The 17824-nt window shown below is 46.6% G+C and overlaps 1 protein-coding gene across 4 annotated transcripts in view; it reads left to right on the forward strand.

Annotated features, from left to right (window-relative positions):
- The window catches only part of SEC16B (SEC16 homolog B, endoplasmic reticulum export factor), a 58454-nt gene extending 44974 nt beyond the window's left edge, over positions 1-13480 (forward strand). For 3 of the 4 annotated variants that reach the window (XM_083446279.1, XM_083446280.1, XM_083446281.1), the window contains 7 exons: positions 422-489; positions 2547-2693; positions 6474-6572; positions 9591-9714; positions 9937-10001; positions 10619-10693; positions 11710-13480. In XM_083446279.1, coding sequence (XP_083302405.1) covers positions 422-489; positions 2547-2693; positions 6474-6572; positions 9591-9714; positions 9937-10001; positions 10619-10693; positions 11710-11781 — 650 coding nt within the window. In that variant the 3' untranslated portion in view covers positions 11782-13480. The remainder of the gene's footprint in view (positions 1-421; positions 490-2546; positions 2694-6473; positions 6573-9590; positions 9715-9936; positions 10002-10618; positions 10694-11709) is intronic. The other variant, XM_083446282.1, reaches the window with a different exon arrangement.
- Positions 13481-17824: the final 4344 nt, after the last annotated feature.

Consider the following 17824-nt stretch of genomic DNA (forward strand, 5'->3'; position numbering starts at 1 on the left):
GGGATCATGGGAGTTGTAGGCCAAAAACATCTGGAGGGCCGAGTTTGCCTGTGCCTGGTCTATATGATGGAGAATGCTTCACCCGTAAAATTTCAACTTCTCAGGCTGGTTTTTTTTAAAGGCATAGGAGCCCTGTCCCAACATAGAACCAGGCACTATTGAAACAGCAGGACTTGCTTCCCAGCAGACATGCTTCGGATTGGGAGGGGGGTCGGGGGAAAAGCGGGTCTCTGCTTTTGCGGAAAGGTGTAAGCGTTTGCTTCCTGCTTCTGCCTTTGTTTGTACCTGGCAGTGCTTGTGTCCTGGACGCTTTGGCTGCAGAGGCCATTTCCAGGGAACTGCCTCCTAACAGCTCTTGCCATTTTGAACTCCAGATCTTAGCTGGTGGGTACAATAAAAGCTGTTGTGGTGTAATCTGCAGGGGGCACTGCGGAATCCTGTGGCCCGTCCCACTTCCTGGGTGATCAGGAGAGCATTCCGGAGCATCAGGTGAGAATTTGGGGGGGAGGGATAGCTGAACTACGGAACTCACTGCCACAAGATATGGTGATATGGTGATTGGATGGCTTTAAAGTGGGATTAGGCAAATCCACAGAGGTTAAGGCTTACAGTGGCTGTTAGGGGTGGAAGGATCTTTCTGTTTCTCATTTTAATCCAGTCTTAAATTTAGTTCCCCACCTTTCTGAAGCAATTGGTGGATTTCCTTTTAATAGATGCTGACGAGCATCCTTCAACATTTTTGTGCAAATTGCTCCTAATAAGCACCACTTCATATGCATTGGTGACCTGTTTTTTAAATGCTGTTTTCACTAACGTTAGGTTTTTATGCACACTTTCACCTAATGCAATCACTTTTGTGAACTTTGGATGGCTGGAGAATTGCATCACAAAATCTGGATAAAGTATGAATTTCGAAGAACCGTTGTGTTTCAATTGTCACATTGTTTTGGAAGGTCCAAATTTGATAAACCTCTGCTTCCAATGTGAACTGAATTGAATTTCTGCTAGTCATGATGGCTAAAGCCACTGGGAAAGGGCAACTGCCTGTATGTCCTGCTTGTGAGCTTCTCAGATGGGGAGATACGCCTTTGGTTTGACCCAGCAGGGCTCATCTTCTTATTACTGCTTTGTTCTTGTTGACACGTGCACCTACCCTTCTCAGCTGACGTGTCTCTGCCCTTGCCCTCCTGTGGCGCAGTGGGTCAGTGCGTCTGTCTGCTAACCAGAAGGTTGGTGGTTTGAGCCCACCAGGGACGGCTGTGGGCAGGATTCCTGCATTACCCTGGGGGTTGGGCTAGATGACCCTCAGGGTCCCTTCCTATCTGATTCTTTTTGCTGCCTGCTTGAAAACATTCTTGTTTAGACAAGCCAACCCAGATGCTTAGAAAACTGAGGGAATTTTAATCTGTTTCAGTATTTTAACTTTTGTATGTTTTAAAGTAGGGTTGTGAATTTTTCTCGATTGTACTGTATTGCTTTTAATCTTTTTGTAAACCGCTTTGAGGTTGTTGGTTTTTTAAAATAATAAATAAATAAATAAATAAAATTTTATTTATACCCTGCCCTCCTTAGGGTGGCTAACACCAGATACAGTGGTGCCTCGCAAGATGAAATTAATTCGTTCTGCGAGTTTTTTCGTCATGTGAATTTTTTGTCTTGCGAAGCACGGTTTCCCATAGGAAATGCATTGACAGTTTCCCATAGGAATGCATTGACGGTTTTAAGAAAAAGGCGCAAGACGTTTTCGTCTTGCGAAGCAAGCCCATAGGGAAATTCGTCTTGCGAAGCAACTCAAAAAACAAAAAACTCTTTCGTCTTGCGAGGCATTCGTCTTGCGAGGCATTCGTCTTGCGAGGTACCACTGTATTAAACAATTTATTAAGATACAACTTAAAAACAAGATTAAAATACAGCATTAAAATTCAGCCTCATTTCAATAGAAACTCAAATAAAAAACTTTTGGGGGATGCAAATGTGAAATATTCACCAAGGCCAACTATTCAGAATGGTCCTACGTGGGCCAGAAAAAACCCAGGGAAGTCCCCAAATAGGAAGGAAAAAGGAAAGATGGGGAGGGGATCAAGTTGATTCCAAGCCAAAGGCCAGGCGGGACAATCAAGCATTATTTTGTTAAACAAACAAACAAACAAACAAACAAACAAACAAACGGTGAGCCATGTGGTCTAGTGGAATGCCAGGGGGAGAGCTGTTGCTTTAATGGTTATACGACATTTTAAATTTTCTTTAAACTATACAGCAATTTCAAAAAGAAAAGTGAGTTGAGGAAACTCATGTTGGGCTCATGTCCCAACTCTGTCACAGCAGGACTTCCTTTGTGACTTGTCCGAGGCTGCCATGTTCCAGCCTCATTTGGCCCATTCCGCTCCCACAGGAGAAATACTGATCTGTCCCTCAGGACTCTTGTGATGGTGAGTGATGTCGGGAGAGGCCCTTAGGGGATAAGGTTACAATATAAACCGGTAAGATGAAGCCACGAAGTTTTTTCCGTGAAGAGAACCTGCTCCATGTTTTCTTTTTGGTGCCAGAACACTTTAAATGCCCGGACCCGGACCATTTCTGAGAGTTCCACAGTATCCATGGTTGAGGATGTCCCACAGCTCCCAGAAGCATCAGGGGAGGAAACCACATCAGAGAAGCTACCACAGGATGAAACGGAACAAAAAGAATCAAAGGTGAGGCATCTGACTGAGAAGGGCACCTGCGGTGTCTGAAAAATATGCCCAGGCCCACCGGATTTCATTTCGGCTTTGCAGCAGATTAGTAAAGGTAAAGGTACCCCTGCCCGTACGGGCCAGTCTTGACAGACTCTAGGGTTGTGCGCCCATCTCACTCAAAGAGGCCAAGGGCCAGCGCTGTCCGAAGACACTTCCGGGTCACGTGGCCAGCGTGACATCGCTGCTCTGGCGAGCCAGAGCCGCACACGGAAATGCCATTTACCTTCCCGCCAGTAAGCGGTCCCTATTTATCTACTTGCACCCGAGAGTGCTTTCGAACTGCTAGGTTGGCAGGCGCTGGGACCGAACAGCGGGAGCGCACCCCGCTGCGGGGATTCGAACTGCCGACCTTTCGATCGGCAAGCCCTAGGCGCTGAGGCTTTAACCCACAGCGCCACCCGCGTCCCTACATTAGGGGATTAGGATGGACAAAATCATGTCCTCTTGGATTTAGAGCCACGATCAAGGTCTAATTCACCTTTCAGGTGGCTGGGAGTATTGCAGTTAATTCATTCATATAGAACTTCACACAGCGTTTAAGTACAGTGGTGCCTCGCAAGACGAAATTAATTCGTTCCGCGAGTCTCTTCGTCTAGCGTTTTTTTCGTCTTGCGAAGCAACCCTATTAGTGGCTTAGCGGATTAGCGCTATTAGCGGTTTAGCGGCTATTAGCGGCTATTAAAGGTTTAAGGGATTAGCGGATTAGCTGCTAAAAGGCTATTAGCGGTTTAGCGGCTTGGAAAAAGGGGGTGGGGAGCGGAAAAAAATCTCAAGACGCGCAAGACATTTTCGTCTTGCGAAGCAAGCCCATAGGGGAATTTGTCCTGCGAAGCGCATCGAAAAACGGAAAACCCTTTCGTCTAGCGGGTTTTCTGTCTTGCGAGGCATTCGTCTTGCGGGGCACCACTGTACAGCCCAGTACTATACATGTTTCCTCAGAAGTGACTCCTGCTGTGTTTAGCTTACGGCCAGGTAAGTGCGCATAAGGTTTGTAGTCTTAATGTATGGGGTTCTTTGTCCTGAACATACCAGTAGCAGACGGTGTGCTGGGGCGTGGGGCAGAAGCACTTACCTGACCTCCCGGCAGCTGAGTCACTGCCACTTACTGGAGTGGGAGGGGAGAGATGGTGGGGAGGACAGGGCAGTGTGAATGCGCTGGCAGGAACGTCAGAGTGGCTCATTGGGGCATTTTCACTGAGCTGATCTCATTCCGCCTGGTTGTGATGGCTCAGACTCGGAACCGGAGGAGTCTCAGTCCACACCAGATCCTCTGCCTCAGGCAGCATCTGAACCAAGTCTGGGGCCTGATTCTGAAGAGCCCCAGTCTGCACGGGTTCCCTTTCCACAAGCACCAGCTGGGTCGAGTCAGGGGCCTGAGCCTGCCCTGGCTCCAGATGCGGGGATGACCTCGTTGCCTTCAGCTGGGCCATCACTTAGAGCTGCTCCACTACTAGTTTGGCCAGGAGAGGCTGAGGCGGCCCCTGGGTCTAGTAACCCACCGACGTCTCCCGAGCTGCAGAGACCCAGGTCTGAGAGAAGGAGAGACCTGAGTACTCGCAGGAGGAGTGCTCACCTTCGGGCGGGACAGGGAGGTGAGTCACCGGGGGATCAGGACCGGCCGTTACCCCAACAAAGATAAAAGGCTGTCGGACCCCGCCCCAGGTTGCAGGAGCAACATTGCTGCTTGCTGGAACCTGCCTGACCTTGCCTGGTTTCCTGCCTTGGCCCTGTTGGACTGACTCCTCGCAGAATCCTTGGATTCGGGACCGGACCTGGACCGCATTGCTCGGGTTAACCCCTGTGCCCAGCACACTGGTAAACAGCAGTGACTCACCAGCTGGGAGGTCAGGGAAGTGCCTCTGCCTCTCAACACTGTCTCCTGCTGCACGATATGGTGATACCTGCTAGCTTAAAGGTAAAGGTACCCCTGACCGTTAGGTCCGGTCGTGGACGACTAGGGTTGTACGCTCATCCTGCTCTATAGGCCAAGGGAGCCTGCGTACAGCTTCCGGCTCATGTGGCCGGCATGACTAAGCCGCTTCTGGCGAACCAGAGCAGTGCACGGAAACGCCGTTTACCTTCCCGCTGGAGCAGTACCTATTTATCTACTTGCACTTTGATGTGCTTTCGAACTGCTAGGTTGGCAGGAGCAGGGACCAAGCAACGGGAGCTCACCCCGTCACGGGGACTTGAACCGCCAACCTTCTGATCGGCAAGCCCTAGCCTCTGTGGTTTAACCCACAGCGCCACCCGCGTCCCTTACCTGCTAGCTTAGATGGTTTTAAAAGAAGAATTTGATAGCCATTGTTAGGACGAGGCAGTGAGATTCTATTAGCCATGGTAGCTAAATGGAGGGACTCAGGTGGCGCTGTGGGTAAAAGCCTCAGCGCCTAGGGCTTGCCGATCGAAATGTCAGCGGTTCGAATCCCCGCAGCGGGGTGTGCTCCCGTCGCTTGGTCCCAGCGCCTGCCAACCTAGCAGTTCGAAAGCACCCCCGGGTGCAAGTAGATAAATAGGGACCGCTTACTAGCGGGAAGGTAAACGGCGTTTCTGTGTGCGGCTCTGGCTCGCCAGAGCAGCGATGTCACGCTGGCCACGTGACCCGGAAGTGTCTTCGAACAGCGCTGGCCCCCGGCCTCTTTGAGTGAGATGGGCGCACAACCCCAGAGCCTGTCAAGACTGGCCCGTACGGGCAGGGGTACCTTTACCTTTACCTTTAGCTAAATGGAATCTCCATGTTGAGAGGCAGCATGAATGGCAGATAGCAGGGCTGCAGAACTTCGTGCCCTGCTTGGAGGCAAGATGAACCACTGCTTATATTCCCGTGTCACCAACAGGTGCGATTGGGGTTTCCTTCATCTCCTTGATATTCTCTCACAAAGTCTAACGGTATTTTCACAGACTTGTGAAAACCATAAAATCTATGGCTAGAACTTCACAATCATTTGTCTTCCACATTTTGTCGTGTATTAGGTGTGTGTGTGTGTGTGTGTTTGTGTGTGAGAGAAGGGAGAAGAAGAAGAAGAGTTTGGATTTGATATCCCGCCTTTCACTCCCTTTAAGGAGTCTCAAAGCGGCTGATATTCTCCTTTCCCTTCCTCCCCCACAACAAACACTCTGTGAGGTGAGTGGGGCTGAGAGACTTCAGAGAAGTGTGACTGGCCCAAGGTCACCCAGCAGCTGCATGTGGAGGAGCGGAGATGCAAACCCGGTTCCCCAGATTACAAGACCACCGCTCTTAACCACTACACCACACTGGCTCACATGCTCTTCTTGGTGTCATATGTGAAACTGAGTTAAGAATCAGGGACATTTCTTGTGTTCGGGCAGAGCAAAACAGGCATCTATTTATTTATTTATTTGTAAAAGTATGTGTGCCTTGCAAAACATCAGGGTTTGCAGTACAAACAAATGACTGTCTACATGGGTTTTTGGTGCCTCTCTGTGTTCCTCTGGTGCTTATTAGCTCTCTTGAAGGAAGAAAAAGCTACCAGCTCTCTCACTCCAGATTTTGGGCAGGGTTCACCTTCCAAACTCTGCCAGCGGAAGTCTTGTACAAGAGCTTCTGCTTGTGCAACAGGCCCCCCCCCCCCAATTCTCCTGCACCCCTTTGAAATTGCCTCTGAAGGGACCTGGAAAACCTGCAGAGCAGAGCTCAGGGAAAGAGGGTGGGTTGTTCTGTCTGGCAAGCTGATATACAGATGCAAAGTGTCGAACCTACGCTTTCTATTTTTCCAGGCCTCTGGGTCTGGCTGGTTCCGTTGGTTCCGATCGAAACCCTCTAAAGAAGCTGAACCCTCCAAAAAGGTACCATCTGCTGCTGCTCCAGATTCTCAGGTAATGCAGAATCTCTTTAAGAGGAATTTTCAGGTGCACAGCCTGAAAACGGCTGCCACAGATCCATGCAAGGAGTGTAGTTCATAAGCGCCTGTCGTGTGTTAGTGTCATGAGACATTGGTGGACTTAAAATTGTAGTATCAGAAATGTAGTGGAAAGGAAAGAAGGTGTGAGGGCAAACAGGGGCAGAAGTAACAGATAGCAGCTTTTAATCCCAGTGTCTACAATTACTTATTTTATTTCATAATTTATATACACCACTTCTGAATGTGTTTTTTTTTTCAAAAGCCCCCAAAGCATTTACAACAAGAACAATGAAATGATCAGTGAAAACCCAGAATGATCAGTAAAAAACATAGAACAACTTTTTTAAATCATTCAAAACTCATCAATAAGCTAAAAACAACTAGGATTATACAGTATGCTCTTGGAATGAAGCAAGGCCAGTCCTGTGCTTTAAAACGTTAGGTGGAGGAAGAAATTTTGCGTAGATTTTGTCTGTTCGATAATTCACATTGCATTTAGAATTCTTTGGCAAGGACTGAAATAATAATAATAATAATAATAATAATAATAATAATAATAATAATTTATTTGTACCCGCCCATCTGGCTGGGTCTCCTCAGCCACTCTGGGCAGCTTCCAACAAAGACCAAAAATACACTAAAATATCACACATTAAAAACTTCCCTGAACAGGGCTGCCTTCAGATGTCTTCTGAATGTCAGGTAGTTGTTTATCTCTTTGACATCTGATGGGAGGGCATTCCACAGGGCGGGCGCCACCACCAAGAAGGCCGTCTGCCTGGTTCCCTGTAGCTTTGCTTCTCGCAATGAGGGAACTGCCAGAAGGCCCTCGGCGCTGGACCTCAGTGTCTGGGCAGAACGATGGGGGTGGAGATGCTCCTTCAGGTATACAGGGCCAAGGCTGTTTAGGGCTTGAAAGGTCAGCACCAACACTTTGAATTGTGCTTGGAAACGTACAGACAGCAACAGACCCAGGCTTTAAAACTAACAAAATGAATTTCATTAGAGACAAATGTAAGGTTTTGCACTTAGGAAAAGCTGCACAAATATAAGATGGGGGACACCTGGCTTATTAGCAGTACATGTGAAAAAGATCTAGGTGTCTTGGTGGACCACAAGCTTAACATGAGTCAACAGTGTGATGCAGCAGCAAAAAAAGCTACTGCTATTCTAGGCTGCCTCAACAGAAGTATAGTGAAGTAATAGTACTACTCTATTCTGCCTTGGTCAGACCACAGCTGGAATATGGTGTCCATTTCTGGGCACCACAATTTAAGAAGGATGTTGACAAGCTGGAGAGTGTCTAGAGGAGAGCATCCAAGATGATCAGGGGTCGGGAAACCAAGCCTTATGAGGAACGATGGAAGGAGCTGGATATGTTTAGCCTGGAAAGAGGAGTGTGAGAGAAGATATGACAGCCATCTTCAAATATCTCAAGGGCTGTCACATGGAGGATGGAGCAGGCTTGTTTTCTCCTGCTCTGGAGGGCAGGACTCGAACCAATGGCTTCAAGTTGCAAGAAAGGAAATTCCGGCTAAAGATCAGGAAGAACTTTCTGACAGCAAGGGCTGTTTGCCAGTGGAACAGTCTCCCTCAGGAAGTGGTGGGCTCTCCTTCCTTGGAGGTGATTTAGCAGAGGTTGGATGGCCATCTGTCATGGATGCTTTAGCTGAGAGTCCTGCATTGCAGGGGGCTGGGCTAGATGACCTTTGGGATCCCAAACCAACTCTACAATTCTATGATTCTATGGCAGAGAATCAAGGAGGAGGAAGGGGCACAGTTCAGGAATGCCAGAGGAGGAGCGAGTAGGAGCGATGTAAAAGGATTGGGGAATCTACTGGAACTCTGACTTCTCAGTTTTATTAGTCCAGGGTTTCCCAAACTGTGGATTTGTGGTTGTAGACGGGAAATGGCGCGTCCGTATGTTAAATATTCACATTGATTTCCAATTGTACTTTTTTTTTTACTGCTTCTTGTATTTCCTCCGTTGTGTTTTATCGTATTACAATTTGAATTCTGTGGGATTCAAATTGTAGTAGAGCAAAATACAATATATGAAATAAAAGAGGCAATTAAAAATCATATAGCATTATCACAGCGCATTACAATTGCTACAGGAGGCTGAATAATCCTTTACTGGCCTGCCAATAACTTCAGCGACACCCAAGAGTTCGGGGGTGGGGGTGGTGAACCGCTTTATAGGACCTTGCTTCATATTTCCAGGGTTGTCTCCTCTGAAAGATGCCTCCTCAAATCCTGTATTCTGTTCCCAATTCCCCATGTCATTATGGTGAGCCTGCAGCCATGTGGCTTGTCATACGTTTTCTCGATGGTAGTCAAAAAATAATGACCAGCTCCTCTAATAGCAAGCTCAGTTGGTGAGTGCTAACAGGGTTGCAGGCAAATGAAGAAACCAGAGGGAGGTATCATCATGTACTACAAGGTTTGTGAAAGTACAAAACAAAACAAAAAAAGTTAGGGAAACCACAGTCCCCCAAGTCAAGTGCAGGTACTGAGTGATCATTTTAAAAAATACATTAAAAAAAAAGTGGTGGGGGAATCTGTTGGGATCCTAACAAAGGTAAAGGTAAAGGGACCCCTGACTATTAGGTCCAGTCGTGACCGACTCTGGGGTTATGGCGCTCACCTCTCTTTACTGGCCGAGGGAGCCGGCGTACAGCTTCCGGGTCATGTGGCCAGCAGGACTAAGCCGCTTCTGGTGAACCAGAAACACCGTTTACCTTCCCGCTGGAGCGGTACCTATTTATCTACTTGCACTCTGACGTGCTTTCGAACTGCTAGGTGGGCAGGAGCAGGGACCAAGCAACGGGAGCTCACCCCGTCACGGCGATTCGAACCGCTGACCTTCTGATCGGCAAGCCGTAGGCTCTGTGGTTTAGCCCCCAGCGCCACCTGTGTCCCTCCTAACAAAGGTAGACTGAGGTTAAATTCTACCTGGCTCCATCACTGATATATTATTTCTGTTCTGCAGCAGCAGGTGACTTCACAACCACCCCTTCCTCCTGTGGAGGAGACAAGGCCTGCATTACTTCCTCCTCCAGCTGTTCCTCACCTGCCGCCCACAGGTGGCAACCCTCTCCCAAAAAGCTCTCTTCGTAAGTATCTTCCTGTGTGCGTTGCGGAATGTGTTCCTGACAGGTGGTAGTAAAGGCTGTTTGTGTACGAACCTTGCTGTGGCCCATAGGACCCCGTAAAGTAACTCTGGAGGGATCCCCCCGTCTTTTGTAGAAGCTTTTGTGGGGAGTGGCAAAGGGGCTGTGGCAGAAAAGCCCCCTTGTACAAACTGAAATAATCTCATTGCACCTTTTTCGCCACAGGGGCCCAAACTCCACTGGGCCATAGCAGCAGGGAAGGCTCCATGTTTCCAGATGCCGGAGGCCAGGTGAGAGAAAGTGGGGGCGGGGATAACATGTTCCTTGTGAGGAGAGGCCTCAACTTTGGAAAACTGCTCCTCTGAATCTGTGTTGACAGAAGTCAAATCCAGCTGCCTTGAGACCATTTTTCCCAATATAGTAAAGGTAAAGGGACCCCTGACCATTAGGTCCAGTCGTGGCCGACTCTGGGGTTGCGGCGCTCATCTCGCTTTATTGGCCGAGGGAGCTGGCATTTGTCCAGTGTTTTCCTGGGTCATGTGGCCAGCATGACAAAGCTGCTTTTGGCAAACCAGAGCAGCACACGGAAATGCCGTTTACCTTCCCGCCAGAACGGTACCTATTTATCTACTTGCACTTTGAAGTGCTTTTGAACTGCTAGGTGGGCAGGAGCTGGGACCGAGCAACGGGAGCGCACTCCGTCGCGGGGATTCGAACCTCCGACCTTCTGATTGGCTAGTCCTAGGCTCTGTGGTTTAACCCACAGCGCCACCCGCTTATCTCCCAATATAATGTCCTGCATTTCTGGTGGTTCTGCTGCCCCCTTCCTCCTTTGCCCGCCCCCCAGCAACGGATCCTGGCATCTTCGCTGGGTTTCACGCCTTGGCTCTTCTGGTTCATGTTTCAGGCTACTTTCTCCATCCCTGATCATGTGCCTCCACCCCCAAGAGGAGGGTCAGTTCCACTTTACCGTCCTGCTCAGGTATGGTTTCTGCGCATGTGCGTTCCCACAATGTTGTGTACAAATAAACTCTAGTAATGATGGTAACAACCGCAGCAGCAATGTAAGAATTGTTTTCTTGGGTGAGGCCAGGCATCCCTCCTTGTTCAGCCTTCTGCAAAGGGTAGACCATGGGTGGGCAAACTAAGGCCCGGGGGCCGGATCTGGCCCAATCGCCTTCTAAATCCGGCCCGTGGACGGTCCGGGAATCAGCGTGTTTTTACATGAGTAGAATGTGTCCTTTTATTTAAAATGCATCTCTGGGTTATTGGTGGGGCCTGCCTGGTGTTTTTACATGAGTAGAATGTGTGCTTTTATTTAAAATGCATCTCTGGTTTATTTGTGGGGCATAGGAATTCATTCATCCCCCCCCCCAATATAGTCCAGCCCTCCACAAGGTCTGAGGAACAGTGGACCGGCCCCCTGTTGAAAAAGTTTGCTGACCCCTTGAGAGCCTGACTCATAGGGGTGATAAGGCATTCAGTCCAACAACAACTGGAGTAGCCAAGTTGGGGAAGCATGTTCAAGTCCAGCTTTCCTGTTCAAGCGGCAGCCTGTTAGGGCATGGGGCGGGGGTCGCCTTTCCTGCTCTTTCTCCCTGGAGCTATATGGCTTATGCACGTGTAGGTTACACTTGGATAAGAACCATGATACCTCTCCATTGTAGGTTTTTGGGTTTCATGGACAGTTACCATTTTGCAAAGGTCCTTTGTCAAAGCTCATGAAGCATGTCTGATGCAGGTGCTGGTTTGAGTGTAGAGCTGTGCTCAAGGCTGGCCCTGCCATTGTGTAGAGGGAGAGCTAAGACTATTGAGAGGGTGCGTGTCTAAAATTCTGTTAAGCATCTCAAAATCCATGACTATAAAATGCATGAAAATGAAGGCTTTGTATCCAAATGGGTTGCATGCGCAAATGTTTATTTAGTTCCATGTGCTTCTGGGCTGCATTATTTTTGAAGGGTTTGCAATAGAAATTCAGCTTAATTCTTTCTTTAACAGGTTACCACGCTAGCAGCCTCAGGCACCGGCCCAAGGATTTTTCAGCGACGCTACCCACCTCATCCACAATAATACATGTGTGCGTGTGTGTATGTATTAATTCCGAAGATGTTTCTGCCCTCTGGCAGATCAGAAACCCTCCGCTTGCCTGAAGAAGACCAGTCCAATATGAGTTAGGCAGCTGGCTGCCTGTTCCTTCCCCTCATCCTCTGGTATTGCAGCTCTGTAGCCAAAGAGTATAAGCAAAAGTTTGAGGGGGTGAAGGTGTACCTTCCCCCCTTTTTGTTTGTTTAAAGTGTTGTTAAGCAGGTGCTATTCAGGTGCAATTCTTTTCATGTGCAACAAGAACAAAATGAAGGGTATCTCAGGTCAGCCCTGGGGAGGCCAGAAGTTAATCAAAAGGGAAATAAAAGAAGGCTCCCACTTCCTTTTATAGAATGGGACTTTCTCCCACGGAAGTGGGGTAAGGATTGCAGCCCTATTTTTCAAGGAGATGAGAAGCTCTGGGAGAATAAGGCGGAGTTGACTCTCTCCATGGCCAGTAGACACAGCTGGTCATGATCCAGTCATAAGGAAGAATAACTGAGGCTCCTTTTGGGGAATGGGGAACCTCTCCCCCTTTAGGATGGCTGCTGCCATACTTTCAGACCCACTTGACGTCTATTTAGTGTGAATAAATCTTACAAGGCATGCAGCTGACCTCTGTGGATATTTACTTAGAAGTAAGTCCGATGAAGCTTGCTCCCATGAAAGTGGGGGTGCTGAGGCTGCAATCCTACATACACGTACTCGCGACAAAAGCCATTGAACTGAATAGGACTTACTTCTATGTAAGTATGCCTAGGGTCACACTTTGGGGTTGCAATCCTATGATCCTTTGCTTGGGTGCAAACCACTTGATTTTGAGCAGATGTGCCTAGGATTGGACGTACTGCAGGAGGCTGAACCCCTGAAACAGCTTAATCATTTGGGAATAAGTCAACTTATGTATGAATTGAGAGTACATGGACTCGTGTAAAATGATCAGGCTGCAAAAACTACATTTGGTTAGATGTTATTCCCACTGGTCAACGAATGACTGTGATCCTAATCCCACATGACTAAAGAACAGAATAATAGGAACAAGCCCGTGAACTGGGTGGAGGTGAAGATGAGATGGTGTCTCCTGAGTTGAGTCTCCTTTCTGCCTGGCTGAAGTGCTGCTGTCTGAGGACTTGCCAGTCTGTGAGAACTGCTATGAACATACACCTGGAGAGGGCTTTGTATTGTGGTGGCCTCATCCTTCTCAGGTCTTCTCCAAAACCTCAATCACCGAGAAGGCTAGCCAACCTACGATGCCTGAGAAAGGAAGACCTACGTGGACCAACTCAGCAGTAAGTAGACAACAACGTTGCTTGGAGTGGTTTCAGAAAACCTCAGAAGAGCCCTGCTGGATCCAACCAAAGGCTCATCTACTCCAGCATCCTATTTTTGCAGCTGCCAACCACGTGCCGACGGAAAGCCTGCAAGCAGAGGGCAAGCGCAACAGGAATCTTGCAGGGAAAAGTAGGGAATTTTTCACCGTTCGTAGAGTTATTTGTAGGTTCCCAACAGCCCATTTGACGTATCTCTTTGTCATGTCTGGACTTTAGGGAGTATATTAGACTACTGGGTTGCCCTTTAACCCTGTGTTATCACCCTTCTTTGTTTTTTCTAATACAAAACAGTTGATGCTGCAAGTTATTGTCCCTTTCCCCTCACGTTTAAATAAAAAACAGTTTCGAAATTGAAATCCAGGCTTTTGTGTGTGTGTTGGTGTGTGTGTGCAGTGAACAACAGTAGACCCCCAGGACCCCAACCTTACTTTCTGCCAGTGAAGAGGTGAGAGGGTTACATAAGAAAAGTAGCTCTTCCCTACAACTGATGGGTCTCAGATGGCACACATTAGGCCATCCCTCCTTTTGTTACACTTTATTTACAGAGTAAATAAAGAAGCCAATAGTTTGGTGTGCAGCTGCTCCTTGAGAATTAACAATAACAATAACAATAACAATAACAATAAATTTATTGTTTATACCCTGCCCATCTAGATGGGTTTCCCCAGCCACCCTGGGCGGCTTCCAGCAAGATATAAAAAATAATAAAATGTTGGACATTAAAAACTTCCCTAAGCCTTCAGATGTTTTCTCAAAGTTGTGTAATTCTTGGGCTTTAGTTTACACATGAGAAGACTTGGATTTTTATAGGCTACTGTTGTTTACAAACATGAGTACAGTGGTACCTCGGGTTACATACGCTTCAGGTTACAGACTCCGCTAACCCAGAAATAGTATCTCGGGTTAAGAGCTTTGCTTCAGGGTGAGAACAGAAATCGTGCTCCGGCAGCAGCAGGAGGCCCCATTAGCTAAAGTGGTGCTTCAGGTAGAAGAAGAAGAAGAAGAGTTGGGATTTGATATCCTGCCTTATCACTACCCAAAGGAGTCTCAAAGCGTCTAACATTCTCCTTTCCCTTCCTCCCCCACAACAAACACTCTGTGAGGTGAGTGGGGCTGAGAGACTTCAGAGAAGCGTGACTAGCCCAAGGTCACCCAGCAGCTGCATGTGGAAGAGCGGGGAAGCGAACCCGGTTCACCAGATTACGAGACCACCGCTCTTAACCACTACACCACACTGGCTCTCAAGAACAGTTTCAGGTTAAGAACGGACCTCCAGAACAAATTAAGTTCTTAACCAGAGGTACTGTAATCATAAATTGTTGAGGGTGAGCTTCCTAGGCCATGCATGGCACCTCCAAGGACCTATTCATCTGCTGCACCTAGCTATGCATGGCAGGGGGAAATTTTCACTCGGCCGTTTTCTGGCCAAGAACATAAACCTTGCCTATTTGGGTGAGACCAAGGCATATCTAACAAGGCACTCCATTCTGAGATGTAGCCAGCCAGGTACCCCTGTAAGCTCACAAGCAAGGCATGGAGTGGAAAACTTTCCCTTATTCCTTTGTTCTCTCCTATTGTTTTATGAGCAATTTATATGGAAATGGCATACAACATAGAAACCAGCAAAATTACAAACAGATAGACCCAGGGTTGTTGTTTTTTTGTGCCAAGTACCTTTTATAGTGATTTGTTTTTTGGGTGGGTGGACTAAAAGAGATTAGCATCTTTTTTGTTTTGTGGGCATTTTTAAAATGAATCAATACACTGTAGAGGTATCCCTAGAAAACTAACCTGCAGAATTTTGGGATAGTTGCAGGAATTATGGGGTTAGGATAAATTGGGGAGTGGGGGACAGCTGCAGGGTTGTGTTGTGCTCAGCTGGCAAAAGATGACAAACGAAGGGGAAAGCTGGTTTGGCAGGAATGGAAGAGTGGAAAAAAGGCCAAATAATGGTGAGGAGGGGGAGGGGACACAGAGTTAGTACTTTGTTTTACTATTTGGCTATTTTAAAAGTTTACTCGCTCATTGATCCTCAGTTGTGTTGTTGTCCCTAATTGTTTTTTCTTTATTGCCTTGGTGGTGCTGAAAAGCCTCACACGTCAGCAATAATTGCTCAAAGAGTTTGTGAAGCTTTCCTTCTTAACTTTTCCTTTAGAGAAAAATAATTCACTTTGGCTGTGGCTGCATGAATTAATGCTGTACTAGAAGAAGCAAACAGAATGATTATTGCAAAATGCATAAGAAAACAAGAAATGAAAACAAGACATTTATTTAAAGAAAGCATTTCTGTGGCAAAAGTACCGTATTTTCCCGTGTATAAGACTAGGTTTCTTTACCAAAAAAATCAGTTTAAAATTGGGGCTTGTCTTATATATGGGTAGTGCTGAGGGGTGTTTTCTTAATTTGGAGTCCCCCAAAATAGGTGGTGTCTTATACACGGAAAAATACAGTACATACGATACATTCACATTTTTCAAAGAACCAACTTTGCGTTAACAAAAAATCTAGTTCTTATAAAGATGTTCTTATAAAGATTGTTCAGTTTAAGTAAGAAACATTAAAACATTAAAACATATTTTCAGTGAAATTCACATTTCAAAAAATAATACAAAGTAACCGTCCTTAGAATTTCCAGCTTCTTTTCAATGAGAAAAAGTCTGCATTTTTTCTTATTCTGTATGAGAAATAAATGGAAAACACGAGATGCATGATGAACTGAGGACAAGAGTTAAGAAGACTAAATAAAACCAGCGTAATTTACAATGACCTTGGCTTTCTTTACGAAGCTGCTTTAGTACCATTAAGCACCACTATCCCCCTAATCATGCCGTGCAGTTTGAGAGCTGTGTAGGTAGGAGACACGGTTAGAAAAATAACAATGCATGGCAATGCTTGCCGTCATCACCTCAATAAAACAGAGTTCAAGGGACAGCACATTTCATCAGGCATGACAGCAGAACAAGTTGTGCAATTACAATGGCCTGGTTCAAAGAATTACAAGTTTGGTTCGTTAACTTTTCACTGCTCCTGAAATCTGTGTTGGTTTGCAAGCCCCCCGCATAGAGGTTGGCCCCTCTCCCTGTCCTCGGAGCTTGCATACCGGTAACCTCCTCTGGCTGATATCCAGACAGACCAGGGAGATTTTGATAGGCGACATTTTCCCAAGCGTGGGTAAAATGCACAACCCCTCTCCTCCTGCTTCCGCAGGGGAAAGAAAATAAGTCAGAAATCTGTTTACATGATGCTTATTTCTGACATTACAGCACTAGAGAAAAACACGTCCTTTCAGTTCAGTTCTTCTAGCACGTCTGACAAACTTCCTGAACATGCGCAGTCGGAAGGTTTCAAGTTACACTCTTCACAAAGACTTATCCAGCCTGTGAACGTCCGGGGAAATTCTTCTTTCCCACAGATAGGCGCATCATGTGATGTCAACAATCTGGCTGTCTGCAGCGGTGATGTTTCCATATACTGACAATCTGTACCACTAAATATTGTCTATACCACCAGGAAGCCTGTTATCATCCACCCACCTTTTCCAATAAGCAGAACTGGGCTGGAACCTCATCGAGTCATGTATGACCCATGGAATTTGGTTCATTTGGCTGCATCAGAAACGAAAAGAGTTGACGACCCAGAATGGCTAATATGCTTCTATGGATGTTGCGTGGCATACTTCATGAACGCCATCCAGTCGTGTGCGACTGGCGTATTTGGGTTATTTGGATAGCTTGATCATTGTGTTCCGGGGCTGTTTTTCTGGAAGACTCTTTGTGGCCCAGAATGGATATCTGATCGTGGATTCTGTGGATGCTTTGATGCTTATTGCAGCAGTGTCATCCAGTCATGCGTGTCTTCTGCATTCGGTTTGGTTGAATCAGAAGCTGCCGTTCCATTCTGTTCTGCATGTGAAGTTGTTAATAAAAGTATAATATTGAAATGAGTTGCATTTTATGACATTGTCCTAAAGGTTTTCTAATACTTTCACTGTTCTTGGCATAGTTTATATCATGAAATGGCCATTCTTAACAAAAACTCTTCAGACACAATGGATAAATATTATTTTCTTTTCTATTGGAATGGAATATGTGACAGGGCCTAGGAGTCATTTATACAATATTATCACGTTTTTAATAGGGATGCAATAATTTGTGTCAAGTGAAGACATGATCATTTCTCTGGGTTTTGGAGAGCTTGATTGCTGGCTACCTCCTAGCGCCTGAGATTTGCGGGTCAAACCAATCAGTCAGGGTTGGAGAATCAAACCATTGGAGTATGTGATTGGTTTAGTCAGAAGAAGGGGAACGGGTCTTTGAGGTTTTTAAAGAAGCTGGCAAGAATAAACTTGGAGAACATAAAACAACATTGTCAATGCTTCCCATTTTGCTTTGCCTTGAACCCCACCCCTTACGGAGTCCTCTGAGAATCCCCCATCCTCCCCTGCCATATTTTGCTTTCAGATATTATTATTTAGTGTATTTATATCTTGTCTTTCTCCCAAATTGGGATTTCCCCACCACATCTCTGGCTCATCCTTAGCTGTTCCTCCAGGACAGTGATTGCAGTCAATAGATCCATTGAAGCTATTGAGACTTGTAGATTTGGGAAGTTAATTAGGGGGAAGACACAATCTCCTGCATCGTGGAGGTATTCCTTTTTAACTATCTGCTGAAGGGAAAATGGCTTTCAACACAGCTTGA

This window comes from Podarcis tiliguerta, assembly GCF_965153285.1.
Source record: "Podarcis tiliguerta genome assembly, chromosome: 6".
Taxonomy (NCBI): Eukaryota; Metazoa; Chordata; class Lepidosauria; order Squamata; family Lacertidae; genus Podarcis; species Podarcis tiliguerta.